This window comes from Oncorhynchus nerka, linkage group LG10 (assembly GCF_034236695.1).
Source record: "Oncorhynchus nerka isolate Pitt River linkage group LG10, Oner_Uvic_2.0, whole genome shotgun sequence".
NCBI lineage: Eukaryota > Metazoa > Chordata > Actinopteri > Salmoniformes > Salmonidae > Oncorhynchus > Oncorhynchus nerka.
The window spans coordinates 52,639,861-52,662,530 of NC_088405.1; the positions used below are offsets into that span (position 1 = coordinate 52,639,861).

At 43.0% G+C, this 22,670-nt stretch overlaps 2 protein-coding genes across 4 annotated transcripts; one reads left to right on the top strand and one right to left on the bottom strand.

Moving 5' to 3' along the window:
* Nucleotides 1-5,850: 5,850 nt before the first annotated feature.
* On the top strand, nt 5,851-8,067 carry LOC115135541 (lipocalin-like). Its single transcript, XM_065023538.1, has 5 exons — nt 5,851-6,030; nt 6,966-7,105; nt 7,169-7,248; nt 7,341-7,448; nt 7,606-8,067. Exons 1-5 carry the CDS (start codon nt 5,935-5,937, stop codon nt 7,737-7,739), a joined length of 558 nt encoding a protein of 185 aa, XP_064879610.1. The 5' UTR covers nt 5,851-5,934; the 3' UTR covers nt 7,740-8,067.
* Nucleotides 8,068-9,384: 1,317 nt separating this feature from the next.
* LOC115135542 (zinc finger Y-chromosomal protein 1-like) lies at nt 9,385-20,786 on the bottom strand. 3 transcript variants are annotated; one of them, XM_029670330.2, is made up of 8 exons: nt 20,344-20,786; nt 18,817-18,913; nt 16,537-16,872; nt 16,243-16,389; nt 16,051-16,134; nt 15,839-15,973; nt 13,960-14,106; nt 9,385-12,089 (listed from the first exon to the last, which is right to left on the bottom strand). In XM_029670330.2, the coding sequence occupies exons 2-8, from the start codon at nt 18,881-18,883 to the stop codon at nt 10,822-10,824; spliced, it is 2,184 nt and encodes a 727-aa protein (XP_029526190.2). In that variant the 5' UTR covers nt 18,884-18,913; nt 20,344-20,786; the 3' UTR covers nt 9,385-10,821. The 3 variants fall into 3 exon arrangements, with proteins under 3 accessions (XP_029526190.2, XP_029526192.2, XP_064879609.1); XM_029670332.2 differs by lacking the exon at nt 20,344-20,786 and adding an exon at nt 17,452-17,592 and having other exon boundaries at nt 18,817-18,904; XM_065023537.1 differs by lacking the exon at nt 20,344-20,786 and having other exon boundaries at nt 17,452-18,905.
* Between the last annotated feature and the right edge of the window lie 1,884 nt (nt 20,787-22,670).

Here is a 22,670-nt window from a genome sequence, read left to right on the forward strand (position 1 = left end):
ATCCTTCTGTCTTGGGGGGTTTGATGAGGGGAATTGATGAGGGGTCCCCGAGTGGCACAGCAGTCTAAGGCTCTGCATCTCAGTGTGAGAGGCGTCACTACAGTCCCTAGTTCGATTCCAGGCTGTACTTGTGATCATTTTCACCCCATGGGGTGAGATCTTGTGTGGAGCCCCAGATCGAGGGAGATTATCAGTGGTCTTGTATGTCTTCCATTTCCTAGTAATTGCTCCCACAGTTGATTTCTTCAAACCAAGCTGCTTACATTTACATTTACATTTACATTTAAGTCATTTAGCAGACGCTCTTATCCAGAGCGACTTACAAATTGGTGCACTATTGCAGATTCAGTCTTCCCAGCCTGGTGCAGGTCTACAATTTTGTTTCTGGTGTCCTTTGACAGCTCTTTGGTCTTGGCCATAGTGGAGTTTGGAGTGTGACTGTTTGAGGTTGTGGGCAGGTGTCTTTTATACTGATAACAAGTTCAAACAGGTGCCATTAATACAGGTAACGAGTGGAGAACAGAGGAGCCTCTTAAAGAAGAAGTTACAGGTCTGTGAGAGCCAGAAATCTTGCTTGTTTGTAGGTGACCAAATACTTATTTTACACCATAATTTGCAAATAAATTCATAAAAAATTCTACAATGTGATTTTCTGGAATGTTTTTTTCTCATTTTGTCTGTCATAGTTGAAGTGTACCTATGATGAACATTACAGGCCTCTCTCATATTTTTAAGTGGGAGAACTTGCACAATTGGTGGCTGACTAAATACTTTTTTGCCCCACTGTAATATTTGTTTCTATACCCAAAACAGTGATCAACAGGATGAGTTCATATTGCCCTAACCAATCATTAAAGACTCATTAAAGACTCATCTATTACACACTCATTCATATTTAGTCTGTACTATTCCAGCTTCTAGGCCACTTCAATTCTAGGATTAAACCATTTTTTTTTTACTATTTCTTATTTAGCTAAAGTAACAGAGGACGCCATTGGAAATGTAAGTAAAACATATTATTGCAAGCATATAAGGATTAATCTGCATTAGTAATACAATATTTATTCAGATATTTTGGACAAAACTGATGGTATTTATTTTGTGTTTGTTCTAGTGACGACCCAAGGTGAGTTGTGATCATGGAAGTGATGATGGCATTGCTCAGGTGTTCACATGGTTGACTGTGTAGTTACTGTGTTGTCATTTCCTTCCCCTCAGTGATGAACTGGCTTCATAAAGTGGCTGACGTTGGTGAGCAATAGCTGTCTGTTTGTCTGTCTGTCCTTTCTGTCTGTTTGACTAGCTTCTAGTAGTGATTCACACAATCATTTATGATTTGTCAATTTAGGAAAATATACGGTGTCTGCAAGACAGGTGAGTATGGTACAGCTAAGAATAACTGTATGAAAGCAACAGAGTGTGCAAAGCTTTCATCAAGGCAAAGGGTGGCTCCTTAGAATAATGTTAAAAATATAGAATATATGTAGATTTTGAACACTTTTTTGGTTACAACATGATTCCATGTGTTATTTCATAAGTTTGATGTCTTCACTATTATTCTACAATTGTAAAAATTGTAAATAAAATATATAAAGACAAACCCTGGAATTAGTAGGTGTAACTAAACATTTGACTGGTACTGCAAGTATTCAGACACTTTTCTATGAGACTCGAAATTGAGTTCAGATGCATCCTGTTTCCATTGATCATCCTTGAGATGTTTCTACAACTTGATTGGAGTCCACCTGTGGTAAATTCAATTGATTGGACATGATTTATATATATAAGGGCCCACAATTGACAGTGCATGTCAGAGCAAAAACCAAGCCATGATATCGACGGAAATGTCCACAGCGCTCCAAGACAGGATTGTGTCGACGCACAGATCTGGGAAAGGGTACCAAAAATGTCTGCAGCATTGAAGGTCCCCAAGAACACAGTGGCCTCCATCATTCTTAAATGGAAGAAGTTTGGAAACACCATCCAAATATGTATTTATATATTCTTAATTCTATTCCTTTTCTTTAGATTGTGTCTATTGTTAGATATTACTTGTTAGATATTACTACACTGTTGGAGCTAGAAACACAAGGGCTTCCCTATACCCGTAATAACATCTGATAAACACCTGTATGTGACTATTTCTTTTTGATTTAATTTAGAGCTGGCTGCCCAGCCAAACTGAGAAATCGGGGGAGAAGGTCCTTGGTCAGGAAGGTGACCAAGAACCCGATGGTCACTCTGACGGAGTTTCAGTGTTCCTCTGTGAAGATGGGAGAACCTTCCAGAATGACAACCATCTCTGCATCACTCCACCAATCAGGCCTATATGGTAGGGTGGCCAGACAGAAGCCACTCCTCAGTAAAAGGCACATGACAGCCTGCTTGGAGTTTGCCAAAAGATGCAGATGTTGAGAAACAAGATTCTCTGGTCTGATGAAACGAAGATTGAACACTTTGGCCTGAATGCTAAGAGTCACATCTGGAGGAAACCTGGCACCATCCCTACGGTGAAGCATGGTGGTGGCAGCATCATGCTGTTTTTCAGCGGTAAGGACTGGGAGACAAAGAGGATCGAAGGAAAGATGAACGGAGCAAAGTACAGGGATTCTTGATGAAAATCTGCTCCAGAGCGCTCAGGACCTCAAACTGGGGCGAAGTTCACCTTCCAACACGACAACGACGCTAAGCACACAGCCAAGACAACGCAGAAGTGGCTTCGGGACAAGTCTCTGAATGACCCTGAGTGCACAGCCAGAGCCTGGACTTGAATCCGATTGAACATCTCTGGAGAGACCTGAAAATAGCTGTGCAGCGACGCTCCCCATCCAACTGTATCACTGCCTGGTACTGCAGGGCTCTACAGAGGGTGGTGCAGTCTGCCAAACGCATCACCGGGGGCACAGTGCCTGCCCTCCAGGACACTGTTGCTTCAATATATCCACATAATTTCCCCTCCTCATGATGCCATCTATTTTGTGAAGTGCACCATTCCCTCCTGCAGCAAAGCACCCCCACAACATGATGCTGCCACGCCCGTGCTTCACGGTTTGGATGGTGTTCTTCGGCTTGCAAGTCTCCCCCCTTTTCTTCCAAACATAACGATGGTCATTATGGCCAAACAGTTCTGTTTTTGTTTCATCAGACCACAGGATATTTCTCCAAAAAGTACGACCTTCATCCCCTTGTGCAGTTGCAAACCGTAGTCTGGCTTTTTTATGGCAGTTTTGGAGCAGTGGCTTCTTCCTTGCTGAGCGGCCTTTCAGGTTATGTCGATATAGGACTCGTTTTACTGTGGATATAGATATTTTTGTGCCTGTTTCCTCCAGCATCTTCACAAGGTCCTTTGCTGTTGTTCTGGGATTGATTTGCACTTTTCGCACCATAGTACATTCTTCTCTAGGAGACAGATGGCTGCGTGGTCCCATGGTGTTTATACTTGCGTACCATTGTTTGTACAGATGAACGTGGTACCTTCAGACATTTGAAAATTGCTCCCAAGGAGTTATTGGCTGATTTATTTTGATTTTCCCATGATGTCAAGCAAAGAGGCATTGAGTTTGAAGGTAGGCCTTGAAATACATCTGCATTGACACCTCACATAGGCTAATTGACATCATTTGAGTCTATCAGAAGCTTCTAAAGCCATGACATTATTTTCTGGAATTGTCCAAGCTGTTTAAAAGGCACAGTCAACTTAGTGTATGTAAACTTCTGAGCCACTGGAATTGTGATACAGTGAATTAATCTGTCTGTAAACAATTGTTGGAAAAATTACTTGTGTCATGTACAAAGTTGTTGTCCTAACCGACTTGCCAAAACTATAGTTTGTTAACAAGAAATTTGTGGAGTGGTTGAAAAACGAGTTTTAATGACGCCAACCTAAGTGTATGTAAACTTCCGACTTCAACTGTATATACTGTATTCTATTGAACTGTGTTTTAGTCAATGCCACTCCGACATTTCTCGTCCTAATATTTATTTATTTATTAATTCCATTCTTTTACTTTTAGATTTGTGTATTGTTGTGAATTGTTAAGATATTACTGCACTGTTGGAGCTAGGAACACAAGCATTTCACTACACCCGCACTAACATCTGCTAGATATGTGTATGTGACCAATACAGTTTGATTTGATCATAGCCGGTTGATGTGATTACAATCTTGTGGGTTGACAGATATACTTTCCCCCAAAACTTTGCAATTAAATGTTAACTGCAAAGTAGGCTTAGCCTACCAGGCAAAAGTATGTCATGAGTAAGTACATTCTTATCGATTATTTGTTATTTTCAAACTTTGCCATGAAATGAGCAGCAGCAGGACAGAACCATCTCTAGACCAGCACATAAGGCAGAACACTGCGCAATTAAAGGGCCAGATGCTCAATTAAATAAAATAGGTAGTTTTCTTCCAGACCTAAAAAATAATTGTCTTCTAATGTGATTGAAGCACTGACATAGACTCAGAATATCTGATTTTGTTGTTTTCTCTATGAACAACTGTAATTTTGAGAGTGAAACCCCCCCCAAAATCTAAAACCATTATTTTACCAGGTATATTGACAAAACATTGTGCACTACTTTCTCTTACACTAAGGACCCGGGAAAGTTGCAGGGGAGAGGAGAATGTGCCTATTTGTAAAGCTAGAAAAAAAATGAGTAGCTTGTTTCCTTTTTACCGAGTCAGTTTAGAACAAATTCTTATTTTCAATGACGGCCTAGGAACAGTGGGTTAACTGCCTTGTTCAGAGGCAGAAAGACAGATTTTTACCATGTCAGCTCGGGGATTGGATCTTGCAACCTTTCGGTTACTAGTCCAACACTCTAACCACTAGGCTACCTGCCACCCCAAATGTAGCTCTCATGCTAGAAAATGTTGGAGACCCCTGATCTATACCATAGAACATAGCACAGTAATAACAAAACTTGCATGCATGGTTGTTCAGTCAGTAGACTAAAATCCCTTGTGTTTTTTCAAATCTTTTTAAATACATTAAATTCAATATTGGATTGAATAATGATATATTTCAAGACCCCTGTACCAACTGGCAAGGTACAATATGTGAGCTGTAGTTGTGTCTGTTCCATCACAGTATGTCTACCGCCTCCAACAAGAGCAGAAAATTAACAACGGGCAAATAGATTTTTAGAACTTATGTAAGGATTACTTGCCCGAAGCAGTATTATTTAAAGGGATAAACCACTCAAAATATATGTGGAAAAGTTGTATTTTGAATTGACTATACCTTTAAAATTGTGTTGACCTGAGATTATATGAAACTAACATTACATGTGGTCTTGCTCTTTACCCTCAAGCAAGGTTTTACACTGATAGTTAAAGTTCACATTAAACCGCACACACACACACAAAGAAAGATACAGGGATTGTGTGTTAGGGGGAGCTCTGTTTACCATCTAAATTGCTGACAGTTAGATTTGATTCACTAGTTCCTGCCCACAGAAAGCACTGGAGGGGCAGATACTGCTTTGTTTATCACTGTCCGTCTATTTTGGCTGCTGGTATTTTATTTTCCAAATTGATGGGCTGTTGCATACAAGAGCTTTCAGCCCATTTCACATGCACTCACATGCACACACGCCTACACATATTACATGATGCTGCTCCTGTTTGAACCCGGTGATCTCACCACCTCCGGGGTTCTTTAGAGGTTAGGAGTGGGAGGTCACAGCCACACCCCCAACAAGCCCCATCTCCACCCATGGGTATTGTGTGTGTGTGTCTAAGAGGCGGGGGATAGAGATGGTAGCAGGTAGCAGCTTGTGTGTGTGTATGGGGGGGGGGGTATGCTCTACAGTAAACCCATGCTCTATAGTATATATAGGAGTGAGAGGTAGCTAAGAAAAGCAGATCTCCTGTTTTGTCCTGTCCTCCTGTTTTATCATTCTTGATACTGACCCTGCTCTGCTGTAGCCATGACGACCATGCTGCTGAGCGCACTAGGAGCACTGCTCTGCTCCTTGGTTGTCACCGCTGAGGTCATGCCCCAAGGAGACTTCAATCTACAGGGGGTAAGAGAGAGAATGAAGAGAGGGATCAGAAATCAGCGTTACATTGAAAATCAAATGACGAGGAACAAACTAGGGATTATTATGGAGAAAAAAAGAAACGTTAGGAGAAAGAATACAGAAAGGAACCTGTGATGAAAACCAGATTCAAATAGAAGGGATGAAGACAAATGTGGGAATTCTAGTGACACATTGTTGGGTGTTCATATTGAGACAATAGCTATTCAGATGTTCCTTCATGAATGATTCAGGGCTATTTCAGTATCAGCCCTCACAGATTTAAAGAACCACTGAACACGCCGATTGGCACGTGGGTTTTTCTGTTGCTCATTAGAAAAATGAATTTTCAGTCTTGGAGGTGTGTTTCCTGGCCGATTCCACATTTGGTTATTGATGTTTGTCCCCCATGAGACACTGTAGTCTATTTCACCTCCTCAAAATCCCCGGAGTGAACTAAATAGAAATCTGTAATTAATTTTGACGTTTTTGCCAAGGATGTTTTAGTTGTACAGCTTTACATCTAAGGTGTTTAGTGCAGTATTTCTCAAGCAAAGAAATGCTTGAGTTGTTGTCTTATGTGAACAGTCGGAGCTGCTGAGCAGGTCTGTCTCACTGTCTATGCTATTAGATAGAGCGCAAATCACCGCAGCTGTTCACCCCATGTTAGTGGGCAGATTGACATCCTCAAATCAAAACCCAACCTTCCTTTACCCGTTGTGACGCATGGATGTTCCAAACTCCATAATTATCCTATTTAGACTTCGAAGTCAATTTTGATTCTAGAATAACTTTCTGACTCATATTGATGCCACAGATGCCGTTTTCATAGGGATCTGTTGCTTTTCAAAGGAAGCCGTTCTTTAAGGTTGATACGTTCTGTGACCCCTGCAGACAGGAATGAGGATGTGATGTAATCTAATCGGGGCTGGTTTTTGCAGGTGGCAGGAAAGTGGTACGTGATTGGATTTGCCACTAATGCCCAGTGGTTCGTCAAACACAGGGCCGACATGAAGATGGGCACCACCATGCTGACACCGACTGCTAACGGAGACCTGGATATTGCATATTCTAGCCGGAAGTAAGTAAGAGAGAAAGAGAGAGACATTGTGCTGATTCTGTATTAACTGTATTGTCTCTGTAGCGCTGATGGCTCCTGCTGGAGAATGAACCACCTGGCCAAGAAGACAAAACTTGCGGGGAAATTCATCTACAAGAGCGAGCGTAAGTCTACAACCTATAAACACATCCTCACACAGTGCACTAATGGGCATATGTGTGATATTGTCAATTCAACTCCCTCTCGTCCCCTCCAGGCTGGAGTAATGAAAATGACATGCGTGTCGTTGACGTTAAGTATGACGAGTATGCTCTTATTCACACCAAGACCAAGGGTGTTTCAGCTGTGCTCACCAACCTGTATGGTACGATCCTTTCCACTCCTCTGCAAAATCCTATGACTCAGTCTCATTGTTTCACTATTCCTTTCCCCGTCATTTGTTAGAAATCTTATATTACAAAATATTGCATCCTTCCACAGTATATTTAGTGTGCCATGCACTACATGTGTTGTGTCTACAGCCCGTGGGACAGACCTGGGCCCTGACCTGCTGCAGAAGTTTAGGCAGTTCTCCCTGGACACTGGCATTCTGCCCGAAAACATCGCTATCTTCCCAAAAACGGTACATGCCATCTCTGTTTGTGAAGTGTGTTGAAGTTGGACAATATTTCTGGATAGAAGTGTGGAACGTCTCAGACTTATTATCAACTGCCTTTTCTTTTCGGCAGATGAGTGTGCCGCTGCGTAACTTCATCCATCTTCTTCACTTTGCTCCCTTGATCCTTCTGCATGGCTTTGCTACTTGATGGGTCGACCCATGGCCACTGTGGCAACCATGAATCATCTTCAGCTGCAGTGAACCATCAGACCACACCGTAACATGCATCTGCATTACCTACTGAAGCTCAGCGTAGCTGGTTAGGCAATCTTGTAAACTTAGTTTTTCACTTCCCTGATTGGTTCCAATAAAATACTGTCCTGTGCTTTTTTCTGTTTGTCAGTCATTCTACTCGTCAGATGACTAGAATATGTTGGGTATTTAATACCTCTGATCCTAAGATGTAACGTTAGCTGCTTTAGAAGTCTGTGTTGATCAAATGTAATGTAAACCCATTTGGTGTACCATCATTCTATTGAAAATGTTATCCTACTTCTTGCCAGTACATCCATAACACAGCTCTGATTCCTCATTTTGTTAAGGGTTTACATCTACACACTTTATTTACAAATGTGTACAAAACAATAATTTACCTCCTATAGAATTCTAGTTACACTGAATTATACAACAAAGTTCATGATGATGAAATAAATATAAAAGCACAAATGATCACAGGGGAAGGAACTGTTGAAGCGAGTACAAATATACCACCAGTCTTTACAAGTTGTATTTCTCCTCAGGGGACTAATGCCTCTCCCTGGCCACTGGCATAAGTAGATGTGTGTTTGGGTAAAGGAAGTATGTTGTGGTCATGAGTCTGTGGTACCAGATCTAGTGCAATCTAACTCTGAAGGCCTTGCTGGCGCTACATCCTATTTCAGGTGCCTGATAATAAAGCTTATTAGGGGTTAAATAATCTGTATGAAGATGGGTTTATGGGTTGGAGTTCTAAATGATACTGCTTACCTGTTAGATTCCCCCACCCCCATGGGCTAAACAACCACATCTAGTATCTCATTTTGTGTAAAGAAGTGAATCAACTGAAAGAAACCGCAGCTTTTACAATGGACATGGCTATTTGCTATGATGCAGTCAACTCCTTCTTCAGGCATTGCCCATGACCAGACAGACAGTTCTCAAAGCAACAAAGATATGACATGGAGATGTGGGGTCAGAGCACCACGAAGCACAACACGCTATGAAAGTCCCGCCTATTACCTAGTTCAAGTCCTGTTTTTTGAATGGGGATCAAGCTTACATGATCAAATTCATGAAAATGTGGTTATTTAAGACATGTCAAATTATATTTGTACTCGTGGATTAATTTACTTATACCTATAATAGGGTTTCCAATTGCATTTTAATATTCCGCAAAAAAAAAAAAAATAATCATAAAATCCATTGGATAAAGGTGAATTAATCCACGGATACAAATATGTGACAATTTTTTAAATTTTAAATTAACACATTTTCATGAATTTGATGATATAAGCTTGACGCCCATTCAAAAACAGTACGGGACTTGAACCAGGAAGTAGGCAGGACTTGCATAGGGTATAGAGACACTACAACAATGTGTCTTAACTGACACATCCCTCACAACTGGCACTCAACCACATAAAAAACACATTCTCTCAGTGTCTCAGCATTCAAAGCATCAGGTGTAATTCACAAGTTCATGATTACTGCATTCATAGTTCATTAAATATATTGGCAAGTGCTATTCGAATAAGAGTTCATCTCGACCACTCTGCACAGTGGACCTGCTTTTTCACAGCAGGTGAATGTCCATTTCATTGTGTGAATACAGCTTGTAGATTACATTTAGTCTTAGTTGCGTGTCAACAAGTAAAAGTAGGATTAAAAGTTGCTACTTTAATAACTGGACTGTTGGCTGTGGAGTAAAAACTAATGTATGAATCTACAAAGACCTCAGACTCTTGCACATCCTACAATGCACACGTTCACCAGCAGGGGGACATGCAGACAAAGTGCAAGTATGTACAGGGCTTTGTCACCTGATTCCATAGGCTTTACCCAGGTATATGTACACTTATATTCATTTTCAGTTGCAGAAAAGGTAGCTTGAGAGTCTCTGGGGTAATAATAACAGAAGATGTTCCATGTTAATGCAGCGAACAGACAGACACACCCTGAACAAAAATATAAACATGAAAAGTGTTGGTCCCATGTTTCATGAACTGAATTGAAAGTCAAAAGAAATGTTCCATTCGCACAAAAAGCTTATTTCTCTCAAATATTGTGCACAAATTTGTCAACATCCTTGTTAGTGAGCATTTCTCATTTGCAAAGATAATCCATCCACCTGCCAGGTGTGGCATATCAAGAAGCTGATTAAACAGCATGATCATTACACAGGTGCCCCTTGTGCTGGGGACAATAAAAGGCCACTCTAAAATGGAACATTTTGTCACACAACAGATGTGTCAAGTTGAGGGAGCGTGTAATTGGCATGCTGACTGCAGGAATGTCCACCAGAGCTGTTCCCAGAAGATTGAATGTTCAATTCTCTACCATAAGCTGTCTCCAACTTTCTTTTAAATTATTTGGCAGTATGTCCAACTGGCCTCACAACCGTAGACCATGTGAATGGCGTCGTGTGGGCGGGTGGTTTGCAGATGTCAACATTGTGAACAGTGCCCCATGGTAATGGTATGGGCAGACATAAGCTGCAGACAACAAACACCAAATTGCATTTTATCGATTGCAATTTGAATGCAGAGATACCATTGTGAGATCTGAAGAAGATGTGTCGGGCTGCATGAGACAAATGGTGGTCTCACACCAGATACTGACTGGTTTTCTGATCCATGCCCCTACTCTTAAGGTATCTGTGACCAACAGATGCATATTTGTATTCCCAGTCATGTGAAATCCATAGATTAGGGCCTAATTAATTTATTTCAAGTGACTGATTTCCTGATATGAACTTTAACGATTTTGAAATTGTTGCATTTATATTTTTGTTCAGTATACACACATACATACAATTGATTACGGTGTGGTAGTGGTTCCATCTGTGTTTTTGTTGTGGTATGAGGGGTAGGTTGTGCCAGGGTCACTCTGCCTGCACTAAGTCCTTGTGGTGGCGTGCGATATGCTGGCTCTTCTCCGACGGCCTGCGGAAGCCTTTAGAGCAGATCTCACAGCGGTGGGGGTAGTCTTTTGTGTGGATGGAGATCACATGGCGCTTGAAGCCCGAGGCATCCCCAGAGCTGTAGTCACAGTACTGACACTGGTACACCCTCCTCTCCCTGGGCCCCTTGGCCATGCCCGCAGCACTAGAACTAGCACCAGGTACCAACACCTGCTTCCTTGCCACCGGTGGACTGGCAGGGGAAGGCCCCAATAAGGTCCTTTTGGGCCCGTTCTTTTCAGGAGAGGCCTGTTGCTCCTTGGTGTGAACCGACAGGATATGGCGACTGAGCACAAAGGGGTCCGCGATCTTGAAGTTGCAGTGTCGGCACTGGTGCAGTTTCTTGGCACGGTGCAACGCAGAGTGCTTCTTCAGTTCAGATGGCCGGTGGAAGCCTTTATCGCAGACGGCACATTTGTGGGGGTAGTCCTTGGTGTGCACCGATATGATGTGGCGCTTCAGGTCACTGGAGTTGGAGCTCTTGTGTTCACAGTGGGCACACAGGTGGGTTTTGGCCTCCTCGTGCGTCAGCCCGTGCTGCAGCAACTCCTCCTCCTCAGCAAACGTTTGGAAGCAGCGCTCACACTTGAAGGGCATCTCTTTGCTGTGCTTGGTCTTGACATGAGTCTTCAGGTTGGAGGAATCAGCCGACTTGTAGTCGCAGTAGAGGCAAGAGTAAGGCTTCTCGCCGGTGTGCGTGCGCATGTGTTTCTTCAGCTCGGAGGGGTGCCGGAAGCCCTTGCCACATTCCACACAGATGTGGGGGAAGCTCTTACTATGGACAGCCAGCAAGTGGCGGTTGAGCAGACCTTGTTCAGCAGTCTCGTAGTCACAGAACTTACACTTGTGCATCTTGTTGGCCTGTGAAGGCACCGGACTCTTGGGCTCACGGTGGTGGTGCTGCAATCGATGCGAGAAGAGCACCGCCTGCTGGTGGAACTCCTTGCCACACACCTCACACTCAAACAGACCCTTGCTGCTCAGCGTGTGCCCCTCCATGTGGTTATGAAGGCTGGCCTTCTTGTTGGTGGTGAAGTCACAGTCCGTGCACTGGTACTTTTTCCTGGTCAGGACATCCTGGTGGTGGTTTTTGGTGTGGCGCTTCAGGAAGCCTCGCGACTTGAACTTCTTGCCACAGAGCATGCAGGGGTACACGGTCAGAGGCTGGCCATACGGACCAATAATGATGGCTGGAATGGGAGACAGATACAAAATTCATGACTCCCAGATATCACATGATCTTTATTCAGAAATGAAACGTGTGAAAACCTGTGCAGAGTGAGTTTGACAATCAGCTGACTTTATAAATGACCCGCACTTGCCCAGCCCATAGAATCAGTAACATATACAGTCAGGTGCAAAATGATTGGCACCCTTGATAAAGATGAGCAAAGACGACTGTATAAAATAACAACACAAATACTGAGCTATATTGTATGCTCAGAAATTTGGAAAATTATTTTATACTAATACAATTGCTTAGAGAAAGAATTTGTTTAACAAATAAATCTCAAAACTACAATGGAGAATCTCAAAACTCCCATTGGAGACTCTGGAGAGATTCTGTATGGAGGAATTGTCTAAGACCCATTCCAATGTGTTCACCTATCTCATAAAACCTTTTAGAAAAAGGTTCAGTGTCATTATGCTCGCAAGGGAAGGGTGCAGGTATATTGAATTCAGGGGTGGCAATATTTTTGACTCCTCCCCTATCTTTTAGATGCATTTTGTTTGTTAAGAAAAATGTCTTTCTCTGAGCAATTTCAACAAAAATAATTAGCACACAATATACATTACTTTTGTATCTGCACATACACTACATTACCAAAAGTATGTTGACTCCTACTCGTCAAACATCTCATTCCAATATCATAGGCATTAATATGGAGTTGGTCCCCCCCTCTGCTGCTATAACAGCCTCCACTCTTCTGGGAAGGCTTTCCACTAGATGTTGGAACATTGCTGCGGAGACTTGCTTCCATTCAGCCACAAGAGTATTAGTGAGGTCGGGCACGGATCTTGGGCGATTAGGCCCGGCTCACAGTCAGCGTTCCAATTCATCCCAAAGGTGTTCGATGGGGCTGAGGTTAGGGCTCTATGCAAGCCAGTCAAGGTCTTCAACACAAACCATTTCTGCTTTGTGCACAGGGGAGTTGTCATGCTGACACAGGAAAGGGCCTTCCCCAAACGGTTGCCACAAAGTTGGAAGCACAGAATCGTCTAGAATGTCATTGTATGTTGTAGCGTTAAGATTTCCCATCACTAGAACTAAGGGGCCTAGCCCGAACCATGAAAAACAGCCTCAGACCATTATTCCTCCTCCGCCAACCTTTACAGTTGGCACTATGCAATCAGGCATGGTGAAGCGTGATTCATCACTCCAGACAACGCGTTTCCACTGCTCGGCAAGCTTTACACCACTCCAGCTGACGCTTGGCATTGCGCACAGTGATCTTGGGCTTGTGTGTGGCTGCTAGGCCATGGAAACCCATTTCATGAAGCTCCCAATGAACAGGTATTGTACTGACATTTCTTCCAGAGGCAGTTTGGATCTCGGTAGTAAGTGTTGCAACTGAGGACAGAAGATTTTTACGCACTTCGGCACTCAGTAGTCCCGTTCTGTGAACTTGACGGCCCATCACTTCGCGGCTGAGCCGTTGTTGTTCCTAGACATTCCCACTTCACAATAACAGAACTTACAGTTGACCAGGGCAGCTCTAGCAGGGCAGTAATTTGACAAACTGACTTAGTGGAAAGGTGGCATCCTATGATGGTGCCACATTGAAAATCACTGAGCTCTTCAGTATGACCATTCTACTGCCAATGTGAAGACTATGGAGATGGCATGGCTGTGTGCTTGATTTTATACACCTGTCAGCAGCAGGTGTGGCTGAAATAGCCAAATCAACTCATTTGAAGGGTTGTCCACATACTTTTGGAATTGTAGTGTCGCTCACTATTTGTATGAATTATTTTACAGTGTTATTTGCTCATCTTTGTCAAGGGTGCCAATAAGTTTGGGACCTGACTGTAGTTCAGTCCCATCTGACAGCTACGTACCTGTCTGGACCTGGCGAGGCTCAGCCCTTGTTCTCTTATTCTTGTTCCGTTGCCTGCTGACCTTGTCCACTCCGTCTGACTCGTCAATGTGCAGCAGAGCACTGGCGGCACCGTTCCGGTTCTCACAGCTTTCACTGTCCTCAGAACCTGGAATCACATCGTAAACGTTGAATGCAAATGCACACCTTCTCTCAACACTGCTAGAGCAGAGATGCAGTGCATTCGGAAAATATTCAAACTTTTCCCACATTTTGATATGTTACAGCCTTGTTCTAAAATTGATTAAATTGTCCCCACCCTCATCAATCTACACACAATACCAAAGCAAAAACATGGTTAGAATTTTTTGCAAATGTTTTAAAAATAAAACACTGAAATATCACATTTACATTCGTATTCAAGCTCTTTACTCAGTACTTTGTTGAAGCACCTTTGGTAGCAATTACAGCCTTGAGTATTCTTGGGTATGATGCTATAAGCTTGGCACACCTGTATTTAGGGAGTTTCTCCCACTCTTCTCTGCAGATCCTCTCAAGCTCTGCCAGGTGGATGGGGAGCGTCGCTGCACAGCTATTTTCAGGTCTCTCCAGAGATGTTTCATTGGGTTCAAGTCTGGGCTCTGGCTGGGACACAAGGACATTCAGAGACTTGTCCCGAAGCCACTCCTGCACTGTCTTGGCTATGTACTTAGGGTTGTTGTCCTGTTGGAAGGTGAAACTTCACCCCAGTCTGCGGTCCTGAGCACTCTGGACCAGGTTTCATTAAATATCTGCTGTACTTCGCTCCGTTCATCTTTCCCTCGATCCTGACTAGTCTCCCAGTCCCTGCCTCTGAAAAACATCCCCACAGCGTGATGCTGCCACCACTATGCTTCACCGTAAGGATGGTGCCAGGTTTCCTCCCGATTTGACGCTTGGCATTCAGGTTAAAGATTTCAATCTTGGTTTCATCAGACCATAGAATCATGTGTCTCATGGATATAGTCCGTTAGGTGCCTTTTGGCAAATTCCAAGCAGGCTGTCATGTGCATTTTACTGAGGAGTGGTTTCCATCTGGCCACTCTACCATAAAGGCCTGATTGGTGGAGTGCAGCAGAGAGGGTTGTACTTCTGGAAAGTTCTTCCATCACCACTGAGGAACTCTGGAGCTCTGTCAGAGTGACCATTGGGTTCTTGGTCACCTCCCTGACCAAGGCCCTTCTCCCCTGATTGTGCAGTTTGTCTGGGCAACCAGCTCTAGAAAGAGTCTTGGTGGTTCGAAACGTCTTCCATTTAAGAATGATGGAGGCCACTGTGTTCTTGGGGATCTTCAATGCTGCAGAAATGTTTTGGTACCCTTCCCCAGATCTGTGCCTCGACACAATCCTGTCTTGGAGCTCTACACACAATTCCTTTGATATCATGGCTTGGTTTTTGCTCTGACATGCACTTACATAGGCAGGAGTGTGCATTTCCAAATCATGTCCAATCAAATTAATTTACCACAGGTAGACTCCAATCAAGTTGTAGAAACATCTCAAGGATGATCAATGGAAACAGGATACATGAGCTCAATTTCGAGTCTCATAGAAAAGGGCCTGAATACTTATGTAAATAAGGTATTTCATTTTTTAAATTATTATATACATTTGGAAAATGTTCTAAAAACCCGTATTCACCTTGTCATTATGGGGTATTGTGTGTAGATTGATGAGAATTAAAACATACATGTAATCCATTTTACAATAAGGCTGCAATGTAACAAAACGTGGAAAAAGGAAAGTGGTCTGAATACTTTCCAAATGCACTGTACTTATCACTACAGAGTACAGAAGAGCAACAAGACTTTATCTGCCCTGTTAAACGATACACTATTATATACAAATGTGTGTGTCACTGACCATAAGCGGCTGCCCAAGCCACAGGCATGAAGTCCTTACTGAGAGCCGTGCCATCGTAAGACCGCTCATGGGTCACTGGCTCCTCACCCCCCACCACCACCTCCATGTAAACCTCATCAGATATCTTTGATGCACCTGCAGGAAAACACACTAGTTGTAACACAATCGTAAAACACACACACTCTCTCACACACACCAAATGTATTTCTTACCATGGTCCCCCTGAGACATGTACACCATCTTCTCTCGGAGCGTTCGGCCTGTAGAGTCCGTCAGTGCCGCGTCCTCCGTTTCTCCTACGCAGACATCCACACAATGTCTTAATAACCCTTAGTGATCAACTACCGCGGGTTATATTATCCCTCTTTCTAAGTGCATTAAACATGATTCAAATGTCTCCTTACCCAGGTCATCCTCCCCAGAGTCTGCCTTGAAGATGTACACCTTGATCACATCCTGGCCATCCTCGTCCTTCTCCACCTGGTCCTCCACGGCTCCCTCCACAGTCACCTCTGTGCCGTCGTCTGACACCATCTTGCCTGCCTCATCCACTGGAGGGAGATGAAAAGAGAGCGAGTTAAGAGATCCATTCACTACTGATCATTAGTCTGACTGCAATGTTTTCTTTATAAGAGGCCAGGTGACTGAGTGAGGGCTATTGATGTAGAACTGGAAAAGTGAAGCAGGATGGTGCTCACAGGAGATCATGAGGTAGTCCCCACAGCCGTCTGTGTCTTGCTCTGGGTCCAGTTCATCCTGGGCATGCCCGTCTGCCACCATCTCATCCTCAGCCATGTCCCCCATGGCAACGCCTTCGTCCTCCCCCTCCAGCGACATCACACATGTCTCCACAGCAACCTCCTCGTCCTCGTCGCAGTGCACATACTCAGACACCACGTCCTCAACCGCATCCTGGATCACCAGCTCCTCTGGAGCGAACCCATGCACCGCCATTCCCTCCCCCTCCCCCTCCGACACAAGCACCGTCTCCTGCAGCTCCACCACAAACTCCTCCCCTCCAGCACCACCCTCATCTGGAACACACCAACACAGGAATAGGTGGATATCTTCCGTGTTGGCCTACATAAACATATCGCTGCAGACATACAATGCCTTCAGAAAATATTCACACCCCTTGACTTGTTCAACAAGTGCACCAGCTCAAATTTAAAATGGATTCAATTTAGATTTAATTTTGTCACTGGCCTACCCACCCCATAATGTCAAAGTGGAATTATGCTTTTCTAAAGTTGTACAAATGAATTAAAAATTAAAAGCTGAAATGTCCTGAGTCAATAAGTATTCAACCCCTTTGTTATGGCAAGCCTAAATAAGTTGAGGAGTACAAATTTGCTTAACAATTCACATAATAAGTTGCATGGACTCAATGTGCACAATAATAGGTGTTCAACATGATTTTTGAATGACTACCTCATCTCTTTACCCCACACATAAAATTATCTGTAAGGTCCCCCAGTCGAGCAATGCATTTCAAACACAGTAAGTAGCCCTGCACGAGCCATGGCTTGTGCAAGCTGGAACAGCTCATAGGGCAGGTTTATGTAGCTTGATGTACCCCCTGGACTGGACGTGAGTCTATTGCAGGACCTTACCCCAATCTATCTCCTTAATGCTGAGTGTCAAGCAGAGACGCATCAGGTCGCATTTTTACAGTCTTTGGTCGAGCAGTGAATTTCAAACACAGATTCAACCACAAAGACCAGGGAGATTTTCCGATGCCTCACAAAGGGCACCTATTGGTAGATGGGTAAAAAAATAAAAGCAGACATTGAATATCCCTTTGAGCATGGTGAAGTTATTAATTACACTTTGGATGGTGTATTACACCCAGTCACTACAAAGACACAGGCATCCTTCCTAAATCAGTTGCCAGAGAGGAAGGAAACCGCTCAGGGATTTCACTATGAGGCAACGGTGACTTTTAAAACAGTTACAGAGTTGAATGGCTATGATAGGAGAAAACTGAGGCTGGATCAACAACATTGCAGTTACTCCACAATACTACCCTAACTGACACACTGAAAAGAAGGAAAATATTAATATTAATATTAATAATTAATATTAAAAGTGGCAAAGCAAAATTTCTATCCTGAATACAAAGTTTGTGTTTGGGGAAAATACAATACAGTACTGAGTACCACTCTTCAAGCATAGTGGTGGCTGCATTATGTTATGGTTATGCTTGTAGTCGTTAAGGACTGGGGAGTTATTCCAGGATAAAAAAAAATAGCTGAATGGAGCTAAGCACAGGCAAAATCCTAGCGGAAAACTTGGTTGAGTCTGCTTTCCACCAGGCACTGGGAGATTAATTCACCTCTCAGCAGGACAATAACCTAAATCACAAGGTCAAATCTACACTGGAGTTGCTTGCCAAGAAGACAGTGAATGTTCCGGAGTGGCCGAATTACAGTTTTGACATAAATCTGCTTGAAAATCTATGGCAATACTTGAAAATGGTTGTCTAGCAATGACCATCCACCAATTTGACAGAGCTGGAAGAATTTTGAGTGTAATAATGGGCAAATATTGTACAATCCAGGTGTGCAAATCTCTTTTGAGACTTAACCAGATAGACCCACAGCTGTAATCACCACCAAAGGTGGTTCTATCATGTTTTGACTCAAGGGTGTGAATACTTATGTAAATTAGATTATTTCTGTATTTCCTTTTCAAGAAATGTGCAGAAATGTCTAAAAACATGTTTCACTGTGTCATTATGGGGTATTGTGTGTAGATGGGAGAAAAATATATTTTTCATCCATTTTGAATTCAGGCTGTAACAACAAAATGTGGAATAAGTCAAGAGGTATGAATACTTTCATAAGCCACTGTATGAATGCACTCTTACAAAGAAAATAGCTATAAAAAAAAAAGCATTTAAGAAAAGTTTTATTTTTGTGCATAACAAAGAACAGTACAGGGAAATACTTGAATGCTCAGTGAAACGTAGCCATTACCTGATCCATGGAGAATGATTTTAGGATCCTGGGAATGGAGTGCAAGCCTTGTCTCATCCTCATCCATTGTCCTTACACCTCATTTGTCACTGCAGCACTGGAGGCAAGAATTGACCAGTCAAATCACAGTCACATAGGCCTAATGATTAACCCAAAATATTAGTCTACCATATTCAAATCCTAAATCTCACTCAAAGTATTATTCTCTCCAACAAGAAATACATATCGTTACAATGTAACAGGTATCATTATGCCCACGTGTTTCCCCTCCTGTGAAATGTAGTCATGTCCTAATCTTTCTGGATATAAATTATATTGGTCTGCATTTTATTTGGTGGTAAACTTCTAAACTATTTTAGCTATATTACATGGCACACTGCCTAAACCAAAAAATAGGAAGGGTATAGGCAGCTATGTGATTAGGTTTATTTAAGATGTGATAATAAAGATAAAATCCTTATTTTGTTGTAATGTGCTTTGACGTCACGAGAGATGTTTTCAGCCATGCAAATACTATATATCGATCTTAATCCTCATAGTCATGCAAAGTGAAAAAAAAATATATGCGGTTTACTCGCCGAAATGCACCGAGAGATAAACAAGAGGTTTTGAGCGACGCAGCACATTTGTCATCCCAATTCCCCCACGGTCAAATCTGACAGCAGTGGTCTGGCACACAACAGCGTGGGAGAGCGAGACAAGCAGTGATGCTTCACGAGGACACGCACAATTAGATCAACAAACTCAAACCTTTAACTATAGCCTAAATGGGAACAAATTCAGTACAAAAATGGCGCTTGCTGTAATTTACCTCGATATTTACACAAAAAGACAACGTTTAACGCAAAAGGTCAAAAAAATTAAATTTCAAAAGTATCTGGCGGTCGCAGTAAAATGGTTACATAACATCAAAGATTAGACTCTAGCTAAATGTGGTCGTTTAAGTTATTAAAAAAAGAAGTGAAAGGCAGCTTTGAGCTAGCTAGCGTCAAGGGAAACATGACAGCTGACCCAACCCACACATCCGTGCGATAGTAAACACAAGTGCATAGCTAATGTTAGCAAGTTCGCGAGCCACCCGAAAAGTGTATTGCTAAGTATGGCGGCTAGCCTGCCTAGCTAAAGCATATTTCCTTCAGCGTTTTCAAAAACAGAGTGCGCCATTTTGATGGAGATCCCCGGACAAACATTTTAACCACTGGCGCTGTTAATGCAGAGCAAAAATAATCTCTGTACAATATCATATTTGAACATGGTAACTATACTGTTCAACTTTGTGGGGGGTATCTGGCTAATAGCAGACTATAATGTTACCGATGTTTCGAAAGCTCCCCTCGCTGATTTTCTAGGCCGTAATTATGGCCTATTGAGGCCGGGGACCAAATAAGCAAGAAAGGCACCACCCCTCGTACGCTTCTCCACTTTTCAGATAGAAACATAGAATAATGTACATGCAATCACAAATGTAAAGCATTACCTATGCTCCGTGCACATAAAAACAAAACAAAAAACGCAAGACCTGCTTACCAGATTGTGTAGTACAGGTTGGCCTCTCACGATTTCCAGGCCGTCCGGTTTCCCCAGACTCGGGCAGGATTCAATCGGGAGTTTGTGCTAGCTGGGCGGGCCGCTGAGGCGCAGGGAGGGAGGGGCCGAGACTTTCGAAGCTCCACTGATAATCGCTACAGCCCCCAGCTCCGCCAGCACCAAGGCCGCCGTCAGCACTCACGTCACAGCCCGAAAGTCGTAGGAAAATGCGGAAGAAGTCTGGACACCCAACTGCTGGTAGTTATAGACAGGCCACGATCAGGGGCACAGCAATTGTGCTCCATTATGGATATTTTACATCGCGGCTGTTTTCTTTGCATACCATTTGAAAGCCTGGTATAGTGTGCTTTAGTTTATTTATGAATTTCGCTAAAAATCATGAACAAACTGCGATGATGTAAGACATTTACTCCTACTACCATTAGCAATTATCTAATCATGTTACTACCCGCTTTACAGGTTCATTTGACTGCTACCGATTTGCCAGTGATTGACCACTTCTACTTCTTGATCAAAATCATTTGACACATGGCATTTTCTTTATTCTTAAAGTTGATATCCCTTGATGATCTTCTCTCATGCCTGCAATTTGATTATACCTTCAAATATTATCTATATCAGCACATCGTTTTAATGTAGCAGGAGAGAGACCAGCTGTCAGGGTGCTCGATCTTAGTGTATTTTGCTGCAGAAGTAAATGCTCTACCACCGTTTTTGCCCAGGCCTCAGGTGGAAGCAGTAGAAAGAACACTTACACAAACGGTAGCCTATTCCAATAATTGTCCCCATCTGTAACAGGTGTAAAATATACTTAGTATTTTACTGAAAATCTCTCGGATTTATTTTCATCTACCGGTGTAAGGTTATTTTGATATGTATTACACTACTTTCAAGAGTGAACTATTTTATTGTATTTTCTAAATTGCATTGATGTTGTGATGTCATCAGCGGGAGCCATGCTTTTACTCCTGTTTGCTCAAAGCGTGATGAGAGCTCTGTGCCCTCATGTTCTAAACATGGCGGACCAGTTACCAACACCAGAAAGCACGAGGGGTTTGAGCTGATTGTATGGAGATTGTGACAGCTGGTTAAATGGTGTCCCTTGACAAGGCAAGAACAAGATGTCAGGAGAAGTGCAGTATTATCATAAGGAGACACTTGGAATACGGAGGAGGAATGGAGGGGAAAAGAGAGAGAGAGAGGGAGGAAGATGGTGAGCTTGAGTAGGTTAAAATGTTGGAAAAATGGAGATGGTTTGTAAAAGAAGAATGGTAGAAAGTGTAAGCAGAGTGAGTTGAAGACAGGAGGAGAAATGGAAGTGATTTGAGGGCAAAGTGTGGTAGGTGTGGTGAAGTTCTTGGAGCCTGAGGCTTGCACCGAGAGTCAGGATAAAGATGAGTCTGTGACAGTAGGACTGAAGCTTTTTGGAAAAAGTGAACCCTTGCCTTTTGGCTGATCCATTTGTGGTTACAGAGTTGGGTGCTGTGAAATCTGTGAGGGTAACCAGTAGTGGTCTTGTGATAATTGTTTGTGTTTCTGCTGGTCAGGAGGGAGCAGGTGCTCCGTGTTAAATGAACGGGGGCAAGACAGGTGAATTGTTTTGCTCTCAAGAAAAGGGCAAAGTGATTACTGGGGTAGCGGTAAATGTAAAAGCTGACGAACTGAAGGGGAAGATTCCCGGTGTGATGCTTGTCGTTTGGTGTGACGCAGACAGGGTGGCGTGGGAAAAGTACCCAATTGTCATACTTTAGCCCTCCTACAATCTAAGCTAGATGCCCTCAATCTCTCACAAATGATCAATGAACCCACCAGGTACAACCCCAAATCCGTAAACACGGGCACCCTCATAGATATCATCCTAACCAACTTGCCCTCCAAATATACCTCTGCTGTCGAACCAGGAACAGATATAGCCCTTGGTTCTCTCCAGACCTGACTGCCCTTGACCAGCACAAAAACATCCTGTGGCGTTCTGCATTAGCATCAAATAGCCCCCATGATATGCAACTTTTCAGGGAAGTTAGGAACAAATATACACAGGCAATTAGGAAAGCTAAGGCTAGCTTTTTCAAGCAGAAATTTGCATCCTGTAGCACAAACTCAAAAAAAGTTCTGGGACACTGTAAAGTCCATGGAGAATAAGAGCACCTCCTCCCAGCTGCCCACTGCACTGAGGCTAGGAAACAGTGTCACCACCGATAAATCCACTATAATTGAGAATTTCAATAAGCATTTTCCTACGGCTGGCCATGCTTTCCACCTGGCTACCCCTACCCCGGTCAACCGCCCTGCACTCTCCACAGCAA